General features: G+C 41.1%; 1 protein-coding gene and 1 pseudogene across 1 annotated transcript; one reads left to right on the forward strand and one right to left on the reverse strand.

Annotated features, from left to right (window-relative positions):
- Window positions 1-3,146: 3,146 nt before the first annotated feature.
- On the reverse strand, window positions 3,147-5,326 carry LOC139315093 (large ribosomal subunit protein eL20-like; annotated as a pseudogene).
- Window positions 5,327-11,338: 6,012 nt separating this feature from the next.
- On the forward strand, window positions 11,339-22,514 carry LOC139314872 (neuritin-like). Its single transcript, XM_070940826.1, has 3 exons — window positions 11,339-11,381; window positions 12,366-12,531; window positions 22,289-22,514. Exons 1-3 carry the CDS (start codon window positions 11,339-11,341, stop codon window positions 22,512-22,514), a joined length of 435 nt encoding a protein of 144 aa, XP_070796927.1.
- Window positions 22,515-25,700: the final 3,186 nt, after the last annotated feature.

Consider the following 25,700-nt stretch of genomic DNA (forward strand, 5'->3'; position numbering starts at 1 on the left):
CTTATTAGTACCTATCTCTTCCCACTTATGGCTATATCCATGTTGCTTGCATCTTTACAACTTACTGTATATTGTTTTTATTGTTTCCTAGTATGATTTGATTGCTTATTAGTATCCTATGACTATCACTAAGTGTTGTATCTTATGATTCTTGACAAATATATTTTATTTGTTGTTTATGTACACTGAGACCATATGCACCAAAGACAAATTCCTTGTGTGTCCAATCACACTTTTCCAATCTCTTCAAAAGATGGCACTGATGATGCTCTCTAAAACAGTGGGCAGTTAGGAATGCTTTTCTTAGCTGAAAAAAGGAAATGTTGTTAGGCAGACATGGGTTCAAGGTGCACATTAGTTGCTTTTGGGGCAGGGTCCTTATTGGGCAGCTGGAGGGAGTACAGCAACATCCCAATTGCTGAGCACAGCAATTGGGATGATGGTGTAATGGCATGGAATGGTTGATGAAGATAAAAGAGACAAAGCAATGACTAGATAGAAGAACCATAAATGTGCATCTAAACCATTATATTTTTAAAGATAGAGACACTTTAAGAATCTTGCATTGGAGTGTGCAGCAAAATATTTGAATCAAAAGATAGACTGAAACAAACAAGGCAAATTAAATTGTATTGAACTCAAATGAGAAGGTAAACTAAGGCCAGAGTTTCTCACCCTTGACAGTTTTAAGATGTGTAGACTTCAATTCCCAGAATTCCCTAGCCTTCATGGCCTTTGGCCTTTGGTCACAAAGCTGAGCCATCTTTCTTTATTGTGTCATGTATGTTTTTACTTACAGCTCATCTCCTGTAGTTTTATCCGACATGGCATCCTTCAAATATGCTGAGGATTGCCAAGACCAGGCTGGTTCAGAAGTCTGGAGTTTTTTTCAACAGAGCACCTTGTTGGGGAAAGCCATTCTATACAGTCATTTCAGAATATTTATAAGCAATTCTATAGCAAGTTTCATTAAAGATCTAGGACTTCATTTGCACCAAATATTAAGCTTGGATATTTTGAATTCTTTCATGCTATTTTTGGGAGGGCTATATAGTTTTTTCCCCCTTACTTTTGTTCTTTAGTTTTCCTTTGTGCAGCGAAGTTATAAACATAAACAATTACATTTTTTTATTCTTATGAACCTTTTTCTGATTTGCCCTTTTTTCAGGTTTATCTTTCATTTTTTCCAATAAATCATGCTCACTATAGATGTAACCTAATTTGCAGCTATAGCCCTTTGGGTTAGTTTATGTTCCAATGTATTGTGTTAGCTCAGAAACCTGATTAACTCAGCAACTGTGTTAAATTTGTGGGACACTTGTTCCTTAAGGATATATGTAATGCAATATTTGTGCTCTGCATTCATAGCATGTAAGATTAGAAAGGATAACTTGGGGATCACTGAATTCAATCTCTTGCACAGTGCAAGAATCCACTTTTATATCCTAAAAGAGGCTCTTTATGACAATAGATTATCAAACTCTAAACTAGCATGTTTTAATTCATCGAATTCTCAATAACTGTGAAAAGCCCCTGTTGAGTTCCATCTAGTTTGCTTACTTAGACACATAGTTTCCACAATTCTATAATGATTTATCTAATCCATTACTCTGGCCAGTTTCAGATCTAGTAGATTTTACATTGAGGGTGCAGATCACAACCATTTTCATTCATCTGAGTTAGTTCTTATTATATTGATATCTGTTGAGGCCACTTGGTTGGGTTTCACTTCTGAAGGCCCAAGCTACACCCAGCCTTGAATACTGTGGATGTTGCAATCCAAGGACTTTCTAAGCATTGCCAGCAAAAACAGTTATATTGATGTGATAGAAAAGAAAAATGATCAATTACACAATAGTAATAATATTTGCTTTATTTATTTGCATTCTTCTCATTAAATTTAAATGTAAATAAAATAGATTAAAATTATATTTTTGCCTTGGTCAAGGTTACTTTTCAGATTACGGTTGTATGGCTTTAAAAAGTTGCACTAATATGGGGCCATTTGATATTATAGAATTAGCCTAATTTATTGGATGAGGTTGTTCTAATACTTTATTACTCTTAATCATGTGTCCTTTTCTCTTATCTCTATAACTTCCTTCCTTCTTTCTTTCCTTCCTTCCTTCCTTCCTTTCTCCCTCCCCTCTCCCCCTCCCCCCCCCCTTTCCCTTTCCCAGATCATTGATGTGACTAATGAAGTACCACAGATAAGCAATTTAGTACAAGTAATAAGCCAACTCAAAAGGGTAAGACGGCATTTCTTCCTTTCTCCCTCAAATTTAATTTAGGTTAGATAGCTGTATGATAGCTAGGAATCACAATAGAGGAGAGAGCATGAATGAATGAGGGACACAACTATTCCCCCCAAAGGATTTTCAGCAGTGGTGAAATCCAAATTTTTTTACTATTGGTTCTGTGGGTGTGGCTTGGTGGGCGTGGTGTGGCTTGGTGGGCATGGCTTGGGTGTGGCAGGGTAAGGATACTGCAAAATCCTCATTTCCTCCCCACTCCTGGGGGAAGGATATTACAAAATCTCCATTCTGGGCCCAGCCAGAGGTGGCATTTGCCAGTTCTCCAAACTACTCCAAACTTCTGCTACCAGTTCTCCAGAATATGTCAGAACCTGCTGGATTTCACCCCTGATTTGGGGCCAGCCCATTCTGGGGCCAGCCAGAGGTGGCATTTGCCAGTTCTCCGAACTACTCAAAACTTCTGCTACCGGTTCTCCAGAACATGTCAGAACCTGCTGGATTTCACCCCTGATTTTCAGGGACTACACATAACCTGTGGCCTACTCTTGGTCAAATTATGAATCAAATCCTGAATTAGGCAGAATGGTTTGGGAAGAAGCAACTTTTATTTGTTAGATTACAAAACAAAACAAATACCTCATTTCTTCAAGATCTTATAGGATAGCAATGACACTTATATATCGCTTCATAGTGCTTTACTCCCCTAGGAAATTCACATCACACTGACATCTGGTGAGGTAAATTGGACTGAAAGACAGTGACTGGCCCAAGGCCACCCAGTGAATGTCTGGCTAATAGCAAACCCTCCACTCCTCATCCAGGATCTTTTGTTTTTTGTTTCATAAATGTTCAGAAAGAACAATATTGATATCTGGAGCATATAAATCAAGCCTACATCAAGAAGAATGTATTTGGTCTCTTGGTGATGAAGCATACTGGTGGCACACCATTCTTTGTGGCAATGGGAACTTAATTTTGACAGCAAATCTATATAAATTGTCAGCAGCCATCTCTTCCACCTTCATAATCTGAAAAGGATGAGCATAAATTCTATGATGTGTTCTCATATCATGATAGCACTGTGTAGCATCTCCAACAGTTGTCAGATCCTGACATTCCTTGTTCATACTGTTCGTACTGTGAGTTCCACTGTGAGAATCTCAGGGCAGCCTAATAACAAAGTTTTTCATCTTTGGAAGAGAATTCTCATAAACCTGTCCACAGTATACAATTTCCTCAGAATATTTTTTTAATCTTCTTAGCTGAATATAAAACACTAGAAATAGGATTTTGCAACAACATAGTTAGGAGCAAACCTGTGAACCCAATAAAAAGTGGTATTGGATACCCTGGACTAGGAAGGCATCTCCCAACATTTTTATACTCCCTTATGATCTCATCTCTCTCACAGTCATCAGAAAGGCATTCAACTACTACAGTCTTAACCACTACAACACACTGGCTCAGGAATGTGGTCTATTGTTAAGGAAAACATAGTTAAGATCAGAAAACAGTAGAATGCATTTGCAAATTTACCTTGTTTCTCTCTGAACTCCGGTAGATAATGAAGAAATTGGTTCTACTCAAAATGTTCAAGAGCCGAAACCGCAGAATTAAGTGGCTTTGGGAATTAGCCAACAAATACCTGAAAATGCTAGTGCTTGAAAAGCCATCAAAGAGATCCACTTCCATTTTAGGGTAAGTGAGAATAATTGAGAAATTTTTGTGCATGCATTTTGCCCAAATGAGATAAAGTTGGATCATTAAAGTGAAATGTTTTTAAAACTTGCTATCAAGAAAAGTAAAGACTCCCTTCAGTTGAGCTGATGATAATTTTCTTGGCAATAATATGGAAATGATTTGCATTATCTTATTCTGGGAATGTTTTTTGACTTCCTAAAGAGCCGAGATATCCTGGTGATTTCTCATTCAAATATTATTTCATTGTTGTGACATGATTATTTACAAGCCAATGTATTATTTGACATTATGGTGGCCACTGGGTCTCAGGGAAGGATGGGAAAAACACACGATCAATTCAAGAATTGAAAGAGAACTTCATCTGGCTCTCCCCATAGAAAGCAGTAGTCCAAAAGATTTTCCCAGTTCAGTCAGAAAGGCCATGCCACAGATTTCAAACGCATTAGTGAAAATATACTATTTTAACCAACTTGATACTATCAAAATTTAGACCAGCCAATCTGGTAAGTGCAAGTGTACTGGGATTACAGCGTCATGTTGGCCAAGTTGGCTTAGAACTGTAGTCTTAGTACTTCCAGAGGATACCAGTCTGTGGCATTACATTGTTAGTAAATCGAAATATCAATTCATTGGGTGGTTCCAGAGGAACAAACCAACAATTGTTTCTTCTATATTCTGTGGTAGAAAGACAGAGCAAACCAGAATGCAGATTCATAATAATGCTTCCATTCTGCTTCTATGACAGGATGAGCGTCTCCTCTGCAGATAGTCTGAGTTCTAATGCTGATATGGTCATTGAGCCTGTCATAGATATTACTAAGGTGTCTATTGACAAAGAGGTTGAAGATGATTGTTTCCCTGAGACATCCTTGAAGGCTTCAACCTCAGGATGTTATGAAGCACTCTGCTTGAAAGGCCTCCCTCACCGGTTCCACATGCCAGCACCCAGAATGCTCTGTAGACCTTCAGCTCTGAGATGGACCAAGCCCTGCTGCACCAGATCGTGTAATGAGTCTCTGGAGCACATCATCACCATCAATTATTCAGAATGTCAGAAGTCATATTCTGTGAGCAACCAAACTTCAATTATTGTTGCCTAGGGTACAGAGTCTCTTAAAGAAACTCAGGCCTGCCTAAGAAGCCAGTTTTTGTCTAAAAGTCAAACTTGAGTATCTTTAGAGTCTTGTCAATAGCTTCAGCACTTTACTCTGAAGCAATCAGGGAATATTTCCTGGTTGGTACAATGTCTCTATGGTGATTCCCATCCTGCTTACTCTTGAAGTGAACAAGGTTAGAGACTCAGAAATTGTATAAACAGCACGTTTCAAAGTGCTCATCTTATCTAATCGATTGAGAGGAATTGGATTCATTAAGGTAAGGGGGGAAAGTCACAGCAATAGCTTGGGGTCTATTAGAAATGAAAACACAATGTTGTGGCCCACCAGCGGCCAGTGGAGCTGGCAGTAGAGTCAGACAGTGAGGAGGTTGGGGAGGAACATGGGTCAGTCCTGGGGGCTGGGGAAAGCTCGGACGAGGGCTCTGCGTCAGAGGCAGAGGGAGATAGACAGTAGCAAGGCAGAGGAGCAGCTGGAGCCCATTCCCAGTGTGCACATGTGCAGAGCTGTCAGAAGACAAGAACAACTCAGAAAGCAGGGTCGACTTGTAAAGCCACACCTTGAAGATGATTGGCCCTCCCATAGGAAATAAAAGAGGAGTGAACATGGAAGGAGCTTTTGCAGGAAACAATTCGTTCATTCCTTTGGTCATTTAAAGAGTGGAAAGTTCTGTTTGTGATTTTAAGAGACTCTGTGCCAAGTTTTGCCTTACTCTGCATTTGGAAACAAGTTACGTGGCAGCTTATCAAGTGAGATAAGGGAGCCTAGGTCAGAACACACAAAGAACAGAATTGCTGACCCAACTGGCAACCAAAAAGGGGAATATCTTTGCCTACTCAGATTGAGGAAGCACATTTACAATTTCATGTCTTGCAAGACCTTTTGCATGGAATTAAAACAGAGAGAGGCTATTTCTTTGGGACTGGTGGTCACAGCTAAATTTTGAGAACATCTTGTAGCCATTCTCCCACAAAGAATTACATTGGGTCAAGGCCAATTCCTCCCTCCATCAATCTCCCCTCCCACACACACACAACATTTAGCAGAAAGCGAACTGGTGGGGTCCTTCTCATTGACTTCTCTAGTTCTTTCTCAAGACCATTGCTATTGATCTCCAGACAACTCATGTCTTTTTCTTTTACCAAGTTGATTCATATCCAAACAAAACTGAAGATTGGGCTTTAAGTTACCTCCAGTTTTATTTCTTAGGAATATCTCTCAGATTTATGTGATATTGTAGGACGAAGCTTTACTCTGCAAGGTGGTAGTCTTTTACATTTTTTTAAAGTTAAAAACTAGGTTTTTTTTAAAAAAAAAAGATAAATAAAATCAGGTGGGTTTTTCTCCCCAGATTTAAAAGAAAGGCTTTGATGAACATCTTTGGGATGATTAATAGAGTGATTTTTATAGGTCTAAGTAGGTGGAACATATGTTTGCCGCAGGCAAAAGAAAAGAACAGAACAGGAGGGATTAAATTTCAACATTAATACTAGTAATAAATAGTAGCAGTGGTATAATTTTGGAACCTTGGTTTGAAAGTCTCACATGTGAGCATCCTTATTACTTTTTTTCTCTTTTAAGAAACTGGCTTGACCGGACTGACGTTCATTTCAGATGCTCTGAAGATACTGTAGTAAGAAGAATCCTGAAGAGATAGATCTATTAAGTGCCCTATTAACTCATATTCCTGCAATAAATGGGATATTGATCATCCTTCAAACACAAAACCTGTCTGGACTTGGCAAAGAATTGGGCATGCTTATTCAGGCCAAGGGAGGGGAATAATGGTTATGGGATTTGTATTCCAGATGGGTCCTTAGGTTTTGCCTATCCTGACCAATAACCAGAGGCATCTACAACACTATTTATACCCTTTCTATTGCACCACAAATAAGAGACCTGGCATCATAGCTAAATTTTTACATTCAGTCCACAACAACTTCATCTCATCAATCTCTTATCCCAGAGACTCTAGGAGTCTCTGGAGGCTGGGGACAGCAAAAAGTGTTACTTCTTGTCCAACCGGGAGTTGGGAAATGGGCTGTTTCAGGCCTCCAGAGGACCTCCGAGGGGGTAGGGAAGGCTGTTTTGGCCCTCCCCAGATGCATAGAGAGGATCTGGAGCCAGGTGAGAAAGAAAAACAGGACTTCCCCACCCCCACCCCGAGGCCCTCCAGAGGCAGGAAACAGGCTGTTTCCCTACTTCTGGTGGGCCCAGAAGGCTCGAAAATCAGCTGGCCAGCGCACATATGTGCGCCGGAGCTGAGCTGGCATGGCAGGTGACATGGCTCCATGTGCCACCTGTGGCACGCGTGCCATAGGTTCGCCATCACGGGGCTAGATTCTAAGGTCTCTGATTCTATGAAAACATATTTCTCTTAGTATTCTGGTTTTGCAAAATAACTTCCTTGATCTGAAAAAGTGATATAGTTTACATATTAAATAGGCTTAGTACTCATCAGAGAGTATACAGAATAAAAATGTCTGCTCTCTAGGGTTCGCTCGTGAATAAATGACCTCAGAATCCTCAATGGGCCAACATTTTAGGATATTTATACACAATAAACTCTAGTGTTTTTGTATGGCTGCCTTGTACAATGTAATCATGGCACCAGCTGGAATGTAGAGATGATTTCAACATCATTTACATGTAACAGAAATTATACTAGAATGGCTAAAGGGAGCTCTTAAGCACCCCCCTCAAAAAAAATATGCCCAGAACAGGGTTGTCAGTTGGCCAGGAAAGAGCATTACTCTAATACAGCAGTCTTAACTGAATCAGGATTTAGTGATTAATCCCAATTGCCTCTATTTGTGCAACAGCGAGCCAATCAAATTTTAGCATTGTGTAGGAATGCTAAAATCTCTTAAGCTTTTGTAGGATTTTAATAGCATATTATGAGGACCAGTTTGGTATAGTGATTAAAGTCTAGAAACCTGGAGACTGTGAGTTCTAGTCCTTCCTTAGGCATTGAAGCTAGCTGGGTGATTTTGGGCCAATCACCCTCTCTCAGCCTTAGGAAGGAGGCAATGGCCAGATGCTTCTGAAATCTTGCCAAGAAAACTATAAGGTCTAGTCCAGGTAGTTGCCAGGAGTCAACATCGACTTGAAGGCACAGAACCAATATAATATAATGGCACACTTGAAAATGATACCGTTTTCCCCAAAATAAGACATCTTTTGATGGGCTTTTGAGCGCATGGCAATAAGGCCAAACGCATATTTCAGGGTTCAAAAAAATATAAGACAGGGTCTTATTTTTGGGGAAACATGGTAGTTGAAGACTTTCTATGCATATCATGGTGGCCATAAGAAACATAAGCAGCTACAGAGCACTGATTTACTAGAATTCTGTCTAAATCTTGACTCCCCACCCATGCACCCTACCTGTTTACCTTTTCTGCTTTCCTAGACAAGTGTATACATTTCTAACCAAAGGGTTCCACTGGATCCATTCATCTAGAAACCTCTTAGAAACAAACTTGATGTTGAAGATTGGCAGTTGGGAGCCTTATTTCAAAAATTATTAGTTTATTTTAGTAAAAAACCCCAAAAGTCAGATAAAGCAAGAAACTAAAAAAGTTGTTTACAGGCACACTGGCACACCAGGGCACAAATGCTGGGAATATCTAGGACAGTGGTTCTCAACCAGGGCTCCACGGAAGAAAAGGTTGAGAACCCCTGATCTAGGATATTGTGCTCTTCCAGCCAATGACCTAGGAGTTCCTGCCTTTCTAATAGTTCGTGTCAACTTTGAATTGGATCTGGCAGAAGCCATTTTTCTGTTCCTCAGTTGCCACTCAGAGTGGAGAGGGGGAAGGAGGATGAAATACATTGCTAGACAAAACACAGAACTTTCTCATGGGAACCAAGGTCATCTCTACAGGGAGGAGTGCGTGGAAATCCCGCCAATTAACCTAATTGGCCAACGTGACCTGTGACTTTTGGGGAGGGAATTATTTTCTATTTTAATTATACTGAAACCGCGGGAAACATTTAGAGTTGGTTTTCCATTTGATCATGCCAATATGATATATCCAATAAAGAAGTTCTTAGAGGAAGACTTTAGCCTCCGAGTTCTGATTTGCTTGAGTTCATTAGTCAGGATCATGACAGTTTGATTTGATTTGTTCAAGAAGGCTGCAAGTTAGTTGGTATCACCTCTTGCCACTACCTCCTTAAAAATTGAGCTGCCATTTAAAGGCAGGTACCAGATCCAGCAAACCTTCCCCAGAGCTGTGGACCATGTTACAGCTCAGCAGGATGCATGCAAAGGATGCTCTGAAGGAGACCCAATTCAATCAACACCAACATGTTTTGTGAGGATCAGAAACAGAAGACTAAAATCAGCCTTAATCTTTTGCTTTAACTGCACTGAGCATGCTGAAGTAGGGTTTCTGAGGGCTTCAAAAGCAAGAGAAATAGGAGTTAAGGCTGAATTAAGACGTTTTAGTAATTAGAAATGTTCCTATAATTTGGCTAGAGGCATATCTTCTATATTACCTATTCTGATTCATAAACCTACTTAAAAGTAAACTCACGTATTCTGAAGGGGTAGATTCTGAATGGGTTCGTCTTGAACATGTGGAACCATCTCTGACTTCTTTGCCAAGCTATTGAAGTTTAGGATAAGCTGGTTAAGCAGAATTGGGGTTTTTTAGAATCATGGCTTGAAACCAGTGGTGGGATTCAAATTTTTTTACTACTGATTCTGTGACCGTGGTTTGGTGGGTGTGGCATGACTTGATGGGTGTGGCTTGGTGGGCATGGCAGGGGAAGGATACTGTAAAATCTCCATTCCCTTCCCACTCCAGGGGAAGGTTACTGCAAAATCCCCATTTCCTCCCAATCAGCTGGGACTTGGGAGGCAGATAATAGATGGGGGCGGGGCCAGTCAGAGGTGGTATTTACCGGTTCTCTGAACTACTCAAAATTTCCGCTACCGGTTCTCCAGAACTGGTCAGAACCAGCTGAATACCACCTCTGCTTGGAATGCTAGTCAAAAATGTTATAGTATGACTAAAATACAAAAAAAAAAAAAACACAAAATACAAAAATGAAACAAACTAAACAACACTACAAAAAAGTGCATAAACTAGAGAAAACCAACATGTACATAAATTGTCTCCCTTAGCTGAATACTGATAAATGCATTTCAAAGATAATTCCTCTCCTTGGGAAGCGGGCACACACATTTTAATTAATGTTTTGAAGAAAATAAAGATTGAGGTGAAAAGAGTGTTACAGTATTGCTAATATTAATTTAGGGCAGCTACTAATTTGTGGAATATTGGAGGCTGAATTCAGTTCCAGAGGTAACACAAGGCAATCAGAGGTGGCATTCCGCAGGTTCATCAAGTATGTTCATCGAGAATCATAAGGTACAACACTTAATGATAGTCAGAGGGTACAAATAAGCAATCAGGAAACAATATCAGTATAAATCGTAGGGATACAAGCAACAAAGTTACAGTCATACATCATAAGTGGGAGGAGATGGGTGGCGGGAACGATGAGAAAATTAATAGTAATGCAGACTTAGTAAATAGTTGACAGTGTTGAGGGAATTATTTGTTTAGCAGGGTGATGGCATTGGGGGAAAAAAAACTGTCCTTGTGTCTAGTTGTTCTGGTGTGCAGTGCTCTATAGAGTCGTTTTGAGGGTAGGAGTTGAAACAGTTTATGTCCAGGATGCGAGGGGTCTGTAAATATTTTCCCAGCCCTCTTTTTGACTCGTGCAGTATACAGGTCCTCAATGGAAGGCAGGTTGGTAGCGATTGTTTTTCCTGCAGTGCTAATCTTCCTCTGAAGTCTGTCTCTGTCTTGTTGGGTGGCAGAGCCAAACCAGACAGTTCTAGAGGTGCAGATGACGGGCAGTTCTCTTGGCAGTGGGCTTGTTCTGCCCTGTCCCTCTTTTTTCTTCCCTGCCTCCTTCGACCCGCGACGTCCCCCGCCGTGTCCGTCTCGCGTGGCTGATCCGCAAAGCACCTGGGCAAGGTCTGCCCTGCCCTCGGCGCCAGAGAGCCCGACCTGAGCGAGGGCAGAGGCAGAGCAAGCGCGCTCCGAAGAGGAATCGTGGCACTTTTCCCCCCCGCGTGGCGTGGAGGCTCCCGCAGAGCTTTGCCAGGGTCAATTCCCACCTTGACTTTCTCCTCGGGAGGTCGAGAAGCCCCTCGGGTCCTCCCCACGGAAGAGGAATGGGAGGGCTGCCGGTGGCGGCGACCCAGTTTACCCGGAGCCCCTAAACCAGGCAGCCACAGCGGAGACAATGGCACTTCGACCCGGCACGGTGCTGCTACTCATCACTCTGGGTAAGCCCAAATCTCCTCCCGATCGCGGACGCCGGTCCAGAGGATGGGAATGGCATCCTCTGAGTGGATACGTGGGGGTGGGGGGGGGTGTTTGTCGAAAGGATAACTGGAACTTGAAAAAAAAAAATCCAGATATGTTAAATAACAGTTTACTAGGCAAGAATCGATGTTATTCCTCTTTCTCTGCATCGTTAGAAGGGTTCCTCTGTTAACTTCCCGAAATTGATAACAGACAGTAGAAGAGCCCGGGATAGTGTTAGTGATGGGCAACTTCTGACTACAAACTTAGTTAAAACCATGGCTTCGTTTCCAAGGGAAACCTTTCTAAGGAACGCTTTCAGAATTCAGTTAAGTTGGTGAGACTTTCCAAAAGCAGGGACGGTGAATTCAAGAATGATGCAAGTTTACTTTTCCGTTCATCTACTGATTCCTTTTATTCTTTGTGGCTGCTTTTTTTCTTTTAAAGTACCAAGCGCATCTCGTTTTCCATTTTACGTTTTAAATAGCCTCGTGAAAGAGGGCAGTTTACAAAAGATCATACTGGCCCAGCTCTTTGTTTAGTCCCTCCTTTGGAAATCATGTATTCCAGGTCAAAATCCCTAACACTGATCTTGTCCAGCAAGTTGTATTTTACTAGGCTATGCTAGAGTTTGTTAAAGCATAGTTTATTTGAATAAACCCCACAACCGGCTCGGGTTGCCTAACACCAACCATAGGCTGTGACTTTTCAAATGATACCCTAATGACATTGTGGATTAATGCAATGTTTGAAGCAGAATTCTACTTAGTACTTAATTTTGGTTCTGCTTCTTGTATATGATGACCATTCATTATGTTGAATGAATTATGTGTGTGTGTGTGTGTGTGTGTATTGCACACATATATTTTGTGCTTCTTATTGAAGGGAAATTGGTCTTTAGATGAAGTGCCTGGAAAAAGAGGTGTGCTATTAGATGCTACATTAAGCCCCTTTTCCATTTGCAGGGTACTTGCTCAAGTTACTGACGGCAGAAACTCAGTGTGAAAATATTTATCAAGATTTCTCTGGCTGCATCTTAAAATTAGGAGAGAACATGGCTAGATATGAAGAAGAAGCTGAAGAAGACAAAGTGAACCAGAGTCTGCTGCAAGGATTGCAGGTTGTTTGTGGGTGAGCAGCAAACCTCTAAATTGTACTGTAGGAACATCCTATCATGATGTGTATCTTGAATATAGTGCAGTTGTCCCTTTAATCATTGAGAATAACAAAATAGCAGAGTTGGAAGGGACCTTGGAGGTCTTCTAGCCCAAGCCCCTGCTCAAGCAGGAAACCTGACCTATACTATTTCAGACACAAATGGTTATCCAACCTCTTCTTAAAAACTTCCAGTGTTGGAGCATTTACAACTTCTGGAGGCAAATTGTTCCACTGATTAATTGTTCTGTCAGGAAATTTCTCCTTAGTTCTAAGTTGCTTCTCTTATTGATTAGCTTCCATCCATATCTACAGACCCTTCACATCCTGGACATAAATTGTTTCAACTTCTATCCTCAAAACGACACTATAGGGCACTGCACACCAGAACAACTAGACACAAGGACAGTTTTTTTTCCTGAATGCCATCACTCTGCTTAATAACTAATTCCCACAACACTGTCAAATAATTTACTAAGACTATATTACTATTATTCTTCTCTTCCTTACTTGTATCCATCTCTTCCCACTTATTACAATAATCATGTTGCTTATATCTCTCAGTTTATATTGTTTTTATTTGTTTCCTAGTACGATTTGATAGCTTATTAGTAACCTTGACTATCACTAAATGTTGTATCTTTTTATTCTTGATAAATGTATTTTATTCACCAAAGACAAATTCCTTGTGTGTCCAATCACACTTGGCCGGCCAATAAAGAATTCCATTCCATTCCATTCCATTCCATTCCATTCCATTCCATTCCATTCCATTCCATTCCATTCCATTCCATTCCACTCCACTCCACTCCACTCCACTCCATTCCATTCCATTCCATTCCATTCCATTCCATTCCATTCCATTCCATTCTATTCTATTCTATTCTATTCTATTCTATTCTATTCTATTCTATTCTATTCATTGCTTCTTGTCCTGCCAGCCTTCTAAATCAGAATGACTGATATCCTCTTCCCTTTTCTCCTGTGTGAATGTTTCCACTGAATATTCTCTTAATATTAATGGAAAAAGTCATGGTTTCCACTCTCATAGTACAGTAGTTGGTCTCATGTCTATTAATTGGCTAGCAAATTGTGTTCCCCACAGAAAATGGTTCCATCTTTCTGCTTAGCCATAGGAACCACAATAACGGAAGGAGCTTTCTTTTGAAACTGGCTTGGAATTAGTATGTTTTTATCCTTTATTTTAAATGCTACCATTGGCACTTCCTCAAAGACAACCATCAATTGAAAGCAAAAGACTAATTAAAGTTAGTACCAATACAAGAGAACAAGTCCTTCATTGTTGAGAAGTGCTTGCTGTCCCTTACTGACATGTTAGAACCCTAGATTCTAAACACAATTAGAAATGTCATTTTGTAGATAGCAAAGACAAAGCCAGTTCTGCTGCCTCTTATGAAACACGCATTTGGTTTCAAGTAAAGAATGGGGTACCATACTAGAATTTTAAGAAATCTGCTTCCGTGAATACAATTTGAGCCAGAACAGTTTTGGTTGGCTACCAATTCAGTGTGCTGGCTTTCATCCTATCAGTGCCCTGATAGGTATAATATGATTAGATTTTCTGGTATCCAATTCTTTGATTTAAGGCAACTATAAGGGGAGGATGCTGGGAAGGAGTTCATCCTTTATCTTGTATAATTTCTCCACTCACTTTAATCCCACAACCTTCAAAGCTTCGATTAATATAGCTTTATCATTTGTTTTGTGGTGCTTGTTGAATTTCCTTGGTCTGCAATGGCCTTTGACTTTAAACTATGCATTTTCTAACTACCAATATTAACCATAATGGGTAGTGTTTTATTATCCCATTGTTCTTTGCCAGGCTTGGTTTGCCACCTTGGGCAGCTTCACAGCCAGAGGATTGAGGAGAGTACAAACACATCTGGTTGTTTATCTTTAATCTAATCAAGTGCAAGAAGAAGGCAGTAAAATAGCAAAAACATCAAGATGTTGGAAATTTAGCTTGCAGCAAGTCTGAGCAGAGAATGATTATAAGCAGACATGAGAATGGGAAGAAATAAAGGAATTGTAGAGATAAATGCCGCTCATTGAAGCTTCCAAGGTGAAATGCTGGACAGAGCAAACATTATAGACAAACTAGGAAATGTACAAAACAATTAAGGAAAAAGCCAGACGTTCTGGAGAAACACTGTCCTGTCAAAACTGTGTGAGAAGAACTATTGAGATGGGGGAATGTAGAAACCACAGTAAATTAGATTGTGATAAAGCTGATAAAAAGACCAGATGGAAGAGGGCAAAGAAATTTTTCATGTAATAAAATGAAGGGATTAATAAAGGAAAAATAAGCATTTGGTAGAGGACAGAAGAAGGAAGGGATGCCGATGTAAAGAACATTACTGGATGTGGAATCCTAGTACTAGATGATGATGATGCAGATTACTGTATCGGTAGTCCTTGATTTATGACCACAGTTGAACCCAACATTTCTTCTGCTGAGTGAGACATTTGTTAAATGAATTTTGCCCCATTTCATGACTTTTCTTGCCACAGTTGTTAAGTTTAAAGTTTTTAAAGTTTTTTCTTGGTGGAGTTTTTTAAAGGAACTTCGGGGCTTCCAGGGAGAGTCTCGGTTTGTGTGAGTTTTTCTTGGTGGACGTTTTAAAGGTAGTCTTGCGATGGTGATGGTGGTGGGGGATTTGGTGGCGGGGGTTTCGGCAGTGGGGGTTCGGAGCCTAGCCTCAGATTCAGTATTTATGCGTAGGGGATCTGTAGCCTGTGGCGGGGTTCGGTGGCGAGGGCCTAGCGATTGTCAGCGGTGGGGGGTGGGGATCCGTAGCCTGCGGCGGTTAAGGAATGTTAAGGTTAAGAAATGTTAAGGGAATCACGGCAGTTATTAAGGTAGTAACAAGGTTGTTAAGTGAATCTGGCTCCCCCATTGACTTGGCTTGTCAGAAGGTCGCTAAAGCTAATCACATGATCCCAGGACATTGCAACTGTCAAAAATATGAGTCAGTTGCCAAACATCCGAATTTTGATTGTGTGACCATAGGGATGCTGCAAATATTTAAAGTGTGAAAAAATGATCGTAAGTCACTTTTTTTAGTGCTGTTATAACTTCAAAAGGTCACTGAACAAACTGTTGTAAGTCAAGGATGTCCTGACCTAGGCTTCCTTTATCTCCTTTGACACGCTGCCGAAGACCCAATTGGCAATTATCTTGGCAAGACCATATAGAAACACAGAATCAAAAATGGAGGTTCAAAGTACAAACCGACACCATCCACAATGTTGCTTTCTGCAAAGGCCCACGTGCCTTTGCTCTTCCTTTATGTCTTATGGGAGGGGCCAATCATCTCCAAGCCTTAGTCCCGAGTCGTCCCTTTTGTTTTAACTGTTCTTGCCTTCTGGCAGCTCTGCACATGTGCGCACTAGGAACAGGCTCCCCCTGTTCCTCTGCCTCTCTGATGTCCCACTCTGGAGGCTCCGGAGTCTGCACATAACTCCCAGATGGCCCTGGCCCCATCTCTGCCTCCGACACAGAGCCCTCATCTGAGCCTTCCCCAGACTCCAGGACTGGCCCATGTTCCTCCCCAGCCTCCTCACTGTCCAACTCTGCTGCCAGCTCCGCAGGTTGCTGGCGGACCACAACAGAGGACTATATACAGATAGAACCAGTGAGAACCTATAGAACCAGTGCGAACTGGGGGCAACCCACCACTGACTTAGATTTATATACCACTTCATAGTGCTTTTACAGCCCTCTCTAAGCAGTTTACAGAGTCAGCACATTGCCCCCAACAATCTGGGTCCTCATTTTATTGACCTCGGAAGGATGCAAGGCTGAGTCAACCTTGAGCCTGGTGAGATTTGAACTGCCAAACTGCAACTAGCAGTCAGCTGAAGTAGCCTGCAGTACTGCACTCTAACCACTGTGCCACTGTGGCTCTTGGCATTGGTTTCTTAGCATTGGTTTCTTAGTTCAGTGGTCACCAACCTTTTGGACCTCAGGGATCACTAAATTCATAATTTTAAATCCCACGGACCACTAATATGCATTTTAAAAAAGATAAATAGTATTTAGTGCAATATAAAAATGCAAATAATTTTTCTGCGGACCATCAAAATTTTCTCACAGACCACCAGTGGTCCACAGACCACTGGTTGGCAACCACTGTCTTAGTTTACGCTACCACTGTGGGCTAACAAATTCCAAAAAGATGCCAAAGCTATTTGTTTTTTCCTCATCTATCACACAACAGAACAAGATTTTCTAAAACTCGGTTCAATTTTCTTTGAAAAGGAAAACCAGTTACCAGAAGAACCTTCAAACTTAAACATGTAGGCCTGTTTTCATATTCAAGATGTGAAGAAATGCAAAACAGTGGTACAGAATGTAATGGGGAAATAAACCAATAGTCTGATAATGAAGCTTGACTAAAGAACCATTGAAAAACTAAAGTGGTTCATGATTCAGTGCTGAAGGAACACATTTACACACACGAACAATAAACAATATGACAATGTGCAACCTTGAGAAAAAGTGAAGATGAGAAATGTAATAAAAAATTTACCACAGGCGGAAAAAAAAAAAGAACGGAGCTATTGCAGAGTACAGCTTGATGTAAAACATATAGTTAGGCTGATGCAAGGGAGAGGAATCACAGTTCCCAGTTTGAAAGATCTGCAGTACTGCCAATTACTTGCCAAGCATGGTTTAAGATGTTGGTCTTGGCTTTGAAAGCCCAGATAACGTAGGGTACAATTATCCAAACCTGGCATGCAGGAGAAGTCCTTTTGAAAATGCCCCTATTGGATTATTTTTCTGGTTCTTGACCAGGAAGTCCTGCTCTTGTGTTGCTCCCAGTTGATAGGATGCTGTTGCTCAGGAGTTATATTTGCCACCAGTCTCTCAGCATTTAGAAAAAAATGTTAATCCTTTTGCGAGGTCCTTAATTGTTCATTGATTTTAGTATCGATGATTTGTTTTAATAATAATAATAATAATAATAATAATAATAATAATAATAATAATAATTTTATTTCTATACCGCCCTTCTCCCGAAGGACTCAGGGCGGTGTACAGCCTATTTAAAAACACAGACAAAACAATGATATAAAATTTAAAATAATTAAATAAGTGGCTCAAATTTAAAACCCCAATAAATTTAAATACCCCAATTTAAAACTATTGTGTTGATAGTCCGGCCTGGCGGAACAACAGGGTCTTCAATGCGCAGCGAAACACCCGGAGGTCAGATATCTTACGAATTTCCGGGGGCAGTTCATTCCACAGGGCTGGGGCTCCCACAGAGAAGGCCCTCCCCCTGGGCGTCGCCAGCTGACATAACTTGGCTGATGGCACCCTGAGGAGACCCTCTCTGTGGGAACGAACTGGTCGGTGGGAGGCTATTGGTGGCAGAAGACGGTCTCGGAGGTACCCGGGTCCTATGCCATTTAAAAGGTTTTAAACCTTTTTATACTCTGTTTTTCCTCAATTTTGTTAGCCACCCTGAGTGTTTGCTAGCATTAGAGGATAGGTTTAAGGCAAAGAAATAAGCAAATCATTAAATAATACATGAATACTTTACTGACAAGTTTGTCCTTCCATACCCATGTTATATTGGTCACAAATTCCTAGTGGACAACACGTTTGCTGTGTTGATGGCATTTTCCTGCTCTCATGTTGTATTTTTCTTTTTTCCTCTTTGTGAGGAAGCACTCTGTTGTGTGACTCTCATAAGTCTTCTTAGTACCTATGCATCAGGAACAATTAGGGCAGGGGTGGGCTTCAAAGATTTTAGCAAGGGGTTCTCTACCTGGTTGCTGGGTGGGCGTGGCCATGGTTGGTGTGGCCCAGAGGTGGGTTTCAGCAGGTTCTGACCAGTTCTGGAGAACCGGTAGCAGAAATTTTGAGTAGTTCGGAGAACCGGTAGTAAAAATTCTGACTGGCCCCGCCCACATCTATTCTCTGCCTCCCAAGTCCCAGCTGATTGGGAGGAAATGGGGATTTTGCCGTAACCTTCCCCTGGATTGGGGAGGAAATGGAGATTTCCACTAAGCCACACCCACAGAACCGTTAGTAAAAATTTTTGAAACCCACCACTGGTGTCGTCTAGTTGGGCTCCTGCACCACGGCCGGGGTGGGGGGATTTTCGCCCTTCCCAGGTTCCAGAGTCTTTCCTCAAGCCTCCGGAAGGGCAAAAAAGGCCTCCCCGGGCTCTGGAGGCCCACTTCCCGAACTTCCGGTAGGCCCATTTATTGCCCTCCCCGAACCTCTGCATACACCCTGAATTTATGGGCCACATGGGGACTCCTAGGAGGGGTGGGGTGGGGCGGGCAGGACCAGCCAGGAGTGGGATTTGGGGAGGTTCTCCAAACTGTACAGAATCTTAGCTAGAGGTTCTCCCGAACCCCTGCAAACCCTCAGCAGCCCACCCCTGAATTAGGGTTTCTGAGGGGTTCTAGCACAAAATGAGCAATGTCCTTATTGTTGCGATACAAGAGTTGAATCAGACAAAGACAAAAATCTTAGTCTTCCTTCTACAGCAGGGGTCACCAACTTTTCGGACCTGAGGGACCAGTAAATTCATAATTTTAAATCGTGCGGACCACTAATATGATCTGCCTAATGATTGGCTGGGTGGGTGTGGCAAGGTGGTCATGTGACTGGCTGGGCGTGGCCAATTCAATGTCACTCATGTTGAGGGGTGCCTTGCCAGCCTCTACTTGCTATTCCTTGCCTGCCTGCCCAGGCTCCTTAGGGCTCCAACAGGAAGCAGTTACTGGAGCTAAGCAGCCACCATGAGAAAGAGTTGGTAAAACAGCTCAGTTCAAATTGGATCTGACCGAAGAGTCTCACCACAAGCATCTCACTGAGGACTAGGAGCATAGGCTTTCCAAGCAGAGGGAAGACCTGCAGGAGTGCAAGGCCAGGTACCAGTGCCTGGAGGCTCAGCAGGCTGAGATGGTCAGCCAGTTCCAGGCCATGAGGCAGTTCCACTGGAACGAGGCCCTTCGGCTCTTCACCACCAGTGGCACTTCCCTCCAGCCTTCACCCAAAGCCTCACACCAGGAGGCTGAAGCAGACCCCAAGTCGGAATTTCTGCCCCCCTCCAATCTGCACAAAAAGACCCAGAAGGGGAGACTCTCTGCAGTAACACAAATGTTCATTGCATGATCCGGCCCAGGGGCCATAGTTTGAGGAACTCTGATTTAGTGCAATATAAAAAATGCAAATAATTTTTCTGAGGACCACCAAAATTTTCTTGCGGACCACCAGTGGTCCACGGACCACCGGTTGGTGACCACTGTTCTACAGTACTGTTGTGCATCCAAGACTGGCCTCTTTTCTGAGGAAGCTTCTGAGTTTCTGTCGTCTACAATAAGAAAAGGCTCATTGGTGACAAATATGATTAGAATGAATGCTTTGGAAAGTGATCTATAATAGAATTAGTTTTGTTTTGGTGTATTTGCCTTTAGAGGGGTTGAATTGTGCAACATCTCCCAAAATCTAAAACTGACAGAGCATGTGACATAATTTGATTCCCAAACAAATAAAGTCTGTAAAAACCAGGCATTGGGAAATTGAAATTATCCAGTTGAAAGGGGAAGAGTCAAAAGAGAGAATCCCGATCCTCTGACAAATTGGCACTTCAGTCCTTACTAGTTACTCTCCTCCTTTCTTTTTTATTTTTTTAAATATGGAACCAGCTAACATCCAACTGCTTTCACACTGGATTGCTTCCCCTTACTCTACCCCCCCCACTCCCCCACATTGCTGCAGGATTCAGAGGAAACAACCATAGAAAATCAAAGCAGAGTTTACCTTGTTTTGCACCAATCTCTCTCATTATTGTCTTAGAAGATTTCTTCTACCACATTTCTTCTATTTAATGAGTTCTTGACAGCTGGCAATCAACTAGAGGCTCTTTTTGTGTGATTTCAGGGACTTTTTAAGGGGAAAGCAATTGCTCTGGGCACCACCACATGGTGGAGGCTCCCTCCAAAGGATAATTTAATATTTGAAACCATCCAATGCTTTAATATTTTTCATGCAAGTTGGCAAAAGCTATCTTGTCAATTTTATAATGGTTTCTTATTATGCTATGGATTTCAATGTACAAAATAAAAACAAATGGAGAAAAACATTACATTGATGTAGAATATAGTAAGAATATATAGTGATGGGTTGTTTAGATAAACATTTCTCTTAAAACAGCCATATTGGTGGTTTAAAGCGGTACCAACGCTATTTCTTGCTCTCAGTCTGAAAGTTTGAACACAAAACTTCTTGAAAATAGCACTTTCACTAAGGCTGCTTTAGCACACCATAAAAGCACAATATATATAAAGCACAATATAAGATTGTAAGTATATCACCAATTTGGTGTTGGGTTAAAGCATCAGACTAGAAATCAGGAGACCATGAGTTCTAATTTTCGTAAATAAACAAGGAAGGGAAGAAAAAAAAAAGAACTTTGAAGGTTTGCATCGGGTGAAATCCAGCAGGTTGTGACAAGTTCTGTAGAACCGGTAGCGGAAATCTTGAGTAGTTCGGAGAACCAGCAAATACCACCTCTGGCTGGCCCCAGAGTAGGGTGGGAATGGGGATTTTGCAATATCCTTCCCCTGGAGTGTGGTGGGAATTGAGATTTTGCAGTATCCTTCCCCTGCCATGCCCACTAAGCCAAGCCAAGCCAAGCCAAGCCAAGCCACGCCCACCAAACCACACCACGTCCACCAAGCCAAATAGGCTTTAGCTGAATAGATATGGAAAATTGCTCAATCTAAAAAAATTTAAAACCCTCAGAAAATAGCAATTGCATCATGTGGGATTCTCCTTATTTAGCTACTTTTTTCGATTTCTCTATAATGCCCCCAAAACCATTAGAAAATTTCTCATTCTTGACTAGATAAACCTTTCCGGAGTTTATAGTCTTGTATGGCAGGCACTAAATTTCACTTTTCAGCTGCATAGTATTAAATACTCCATTAGAATTATTTTGGAGATCCTGCTGCATACTTGGAACAGTATCCTCCTGTGACCTGGAAAAGATTCTGTACAGAGGAACTATGTATTAATTATAGTCATTGTGTGAGGATAGGTTTCTTTGCTCCTCAGAGTTGACTTTCTAAAATGGTTAGAATTGAAGCAGGTCATTTATTAAAAAAAAGACCTAAAGTAGATCATAAATGCATAGACCAATTAACCAGATATTATGGATATTAGATATTATGGCAGTTCGAATCCCTAGTGCTGTGTAACAGGGTGAGCTCCTGTTACTTGTCCCAGGATCTGCCAACCTAGCAGTTCGAAAGCACGTAAAAAATGCACGTAGAAAAATAGGGATCACTTTTGGTGGGAAGGTAACAGCGTTCCGTGCGCCTTTGGCGTTTAGTCATGCCGGACACATGACCATGGAGACATCTCTGGACAGTGCTGGTTCTTCAGCTTTGAAATGGAGATGAGCATCGCCCCCTAGAGTCGGGAAAGACTAGCATATGTGTGCGAGGGGAACTTTACCTTTACCTTTTATGGATGGTGGATGGACAGATGGATAGACAGGTTATGTTCTTCATAGATGGCCCATGTCTATCTGTGACTTTTGTGGCAAAGAACTGTGGAGTCCTTAGTCTCTCTGCATTTGATGGGATCTCAGAGAGCACCAAGGACCCCACAATTCAACCCCGAACTACAAATATTCTCTTCTATTGGTGGTAAATAACTTATTGTTTCCTTTTTCTTTTGCAGATATTGGAATGAATTTCATAATTGTGCGATGGCTACTCTTTGGGTGTGCCAGAAGGAGATGGTGACTGTCTGGGAAAAGTTGAAAAGGGAATCTAGAAAAATCAAATTTGAAGGCAATCTTTTTGACCTCTGCATCTCCAGTAACTACCAGAATTTACCCTCATCCCAGGTCCCAACCCTTTTTTTATTAGGCATCACTCTGATGCTCATTTGGTTCAATTTATGAAGGCAACAGCTCTGTGATTTTGTACAAATGAACATATGCTTTTTTCCCATTAATATTTGGAAAATATTGTTTGTGGTGGGTTTTTTTTCTTTTTTAGTGAATTTTTGATTGTGGTAACAGAATTTCCTAATATTTAATTTTTCCAGTGAGGTCAGTTGTAAATATGGTAAGTGTTCCAATTGAATTTTGACAATCAAAAGTTGTGCATGCCTTAAGGATCTCAAAATTAAATTACTAAATTACAGCTTGCATAGGAAACTGTGGCATGAGTGGAATGGTGTCACTAGTTTTTGTATCTTGACCTGCTAATTAGGGTTTGCTTTGGTAAACATTTCATTCCAACTGTTGTACTGATTTCTACATTTAAAGAACTTTTTAGCAACTTGCTTTTTGTATATAGATGTAACTTCTGTAATTAACAAATTTGCAATTTTAGGAAAGAAAATGTTGAGGAACTCAAGAGGGTAGCAAGAGGTTTTAAAATAACTGGATTCTCTCAGCAGAACATGATGGTTTTATTACCTACCTAAAATGAGCTCTCCAAAATGTCCAAAGGAAGATTACAGACTGATGATTGACTTGTTATAGAGGTATTTAAAGGAATGATTAGTCATGCAAGAGATTTACATTATGTTGGTATATGACTTCAGAGCTAAAGAAGATTGACCAAAACCCTGAGGTAGCTTAAGGCCGGGGTCTCCAACCTTGGCAACTTTAAGACTTGTGGACTTCAACTCCCAGAATTCCTCAGCCAGCTCCCATTGAAGTCCATAAGTCTTAAGGAACAACCCATCTACATATGTTTGCAAGGAATAATGCTGTGATACTCTTTTTCCTCCATTCCTGACAACTAGTTTTTCCTCCTACCTGAACTTCCCCTGAATGTTGCAAAATACAATGTGTATTACAGTAAATATTTCTGAAATGGAAAGAAATATTCAGTGAGAAGTAAGTATTTTGCAATTTTCTAAGGAAAACTTCTGTATGGCAGGTTGGGTGGATGTTCAGAGAATCACCTGAATGAAGTATGAACATTGCTGTAAAATAACAACGGAGAAATATGGAACTGACTGTTCATTGTTTCTCTGGGTATCCCTTATAACTGCCTATTTGGGTTGAGGCTTGCGGGAATTGCAGTTCAACTTTGAAGTTCCCTACATTCCTTTGGGGGGGCGCGGTGGCTCAGTGGCTAAGATGCTGAGCTTGTTGATCGAAAGGTCGGCAGTTCAGTGGTTCGAATCCCTAGTGCCACATTAACGGGGTGAGCTCCTGTTACTTGTCTCAGCTTCTGCCAACCTAGCAGTTCAAAAGCACGTAAAAAATGCAAGTAGAAAAATAGGGACCACCTTTGGTGGGAAGATAACAGTGTTCCATGCGTTTAGTCATAGTATTTTTCCGGAAAAAACAGAAAAATGGAAAAAAACAGAAAAACAGAAAAAACAGAAAAAAACCTGTTTCCCCCCCAATTTTTCTGGGTTTTTTTCCAGGCCTTCCCATCTCTAGATCCAACTTGATTTTCTAATATTTGACATTCATGTAAATAGATGAAATCTTCTAAGGCTATCTTGGATATTAACATCCACACTGTAGAGAATGTCCATATACTCCTTCCATTTTTGTTTGATCTTTGAATCATTACAGGTAGTCTTCAATTTATGACCAATTATTTAATGACCGTTCAAAGTTACAGCGGCTTCAGAAAGGGTATCCATCTATCTTAAAACATGGGAACCCCCTCCCTATGGTCACATGAACATTTGGGGTGCTTGGCAATCGGCTTGCATTCGTGACCAGCTGTAGCATACCAGTCATGTCACTGCAATTTGCAATATATTTTTCTTGTTTCTGACATTTTTTGCCAGTTTCCGGCAAAAAATAACCGCAAGCATTCAGGAGAATGGATTTGCTTAATAACTGCATGATTCTTACGAACACATGGTTCACTTATGGCCACTGTAAAAACCATTAAAAAAATTGGATCCTGTCATGTGGATGCCTCAATTTATAACTACAATGATTTACAACCTCACTCAGGTCCAGGGTTGAAATGCTCCCGGTTCGGACCGGATCACCCGATCCGGTAGCGATGGAGGCGGGTGGTTCGGAGAACCGGTAGCAAAAATTCCTGCCTCCCCCATGCCCAGCTGAGCCGCACAATCATCAGAGGCTTTTCTTTTTTTACTTTTAAAAGCCTTTTTTTAACAACCTCTTCAGCCAAAAAATGCTTTTAAAAGTTAAAAAAAAAAGCCTCTGATGATCACGCGGCTCAGCTGGGATCGTCAAAGGCTTTTAAAAGAAAAAAACCCTTTTTTTCTTTTAAATGCCTCTGACGATCCAAGCTGAGTTGCCTGATCGTCAGAGGTATTTAAAAGAAAAAAAGCCTCTGCCTATCAGGCAACTCAGCTGGGATCGTCAAAGCCTTTTGAAAGCATTTTTTTACAACCTCTTCGCCAGAGGTTGTAGAAAAAATGGTTTTAAAAAAGTTGGCCACGCCCACCGTCACATTACCACCACCACGAAGCCACGCCCACAGAACCAGTAGTAACAAATTTTAGATTTCACCACTGCTCCAGTCCCAATTTATAGTCGTGTGTTGAGAACAACTTTTGCTATCTGTACATTAGTGTCCCTTACTAGACTAATTTAAGGATGAAATTTCCTTCTGAGTTCAGGAACTTTCCACATCAATCTTTAACAACCTCTTTGACTTCATTCTATTGTTCCTGTGGTTTCCTGTCAATAAGGGCCAGGATTTTGAAGAGAATCTTGATATTCTTCTTGAGAATGATGGATATACGCTCAAGATCACATGGAAATTGACTTACATCTTGTACACAAGCAGTTTGGGATCTTCAATCCGTCTCGGACTTCAATCTTTCTTGCTATAACTAAGTCTTCTATCTCCTTGTGTCAATGATACAATTGATTTGATTCTGCTTAGTCCATCAGGTGATGTCCACACACATAGGAATGCTTTTGGTGATCTGAAGACTTGTGCCAGCAATCAAGAAATAATTTGATTAGCAGGAGTTAATTATTGTCATCATTATTAGCAGAAAGTCACTATTTTGCTTAATTTTCTAGGTTTCCTTGGCCTTATGATTAAATTCAGTTTCCTTATTATTTTCAACTCTGGCATTCCAATCTCCAATCCCAAAAAAAGCATCTTTTGCTTGTTGGTTCTGT

Source organism: Pituophis catenifer, unplaced genomic scaffold (genome assembly GCF_029215685.1).
Source record: "Pituophis catenifer annectens isolate HBS135680 unplaced genomic scaffold, rPitCat1.0.hap2 SCAF_3, whole genome shotgun sequence".
Classification (NCBI taxonomy): Eukaryota; Metazoa; Chordata; class Lepidosauria; order Squamata; family Colubridae; genus Pituophis; species Pituophis catenifer.

What these genes read in the sequence shown, in the direction of transcription:
- LOC139314872 (XM_070940826.1), top strand. Translation starts at nt 11,339, where the DNA reads ATGGCACTTCGACCCGGCACGGTGCTGCTACTCATCACTCTGG. An exon ending in GCTGCTACTCATCACTCTGG is followed by an intron (nt 11,382 to 12,365) that starts GTAAGCCCAAAT and finishes TTCCATTTGCAG; the next exon opens with GGTACTTGCTCAAGTTACTG. An exon ending in GGATTGCAGGTTGTTTGTGG is followed by an intron (nt 12,532 to 22,288) that starts GTGAGCAGCAAA and finishes TTTCTTTTGCAG; the next exon opens with ATATTGGAATGAATTTCATA.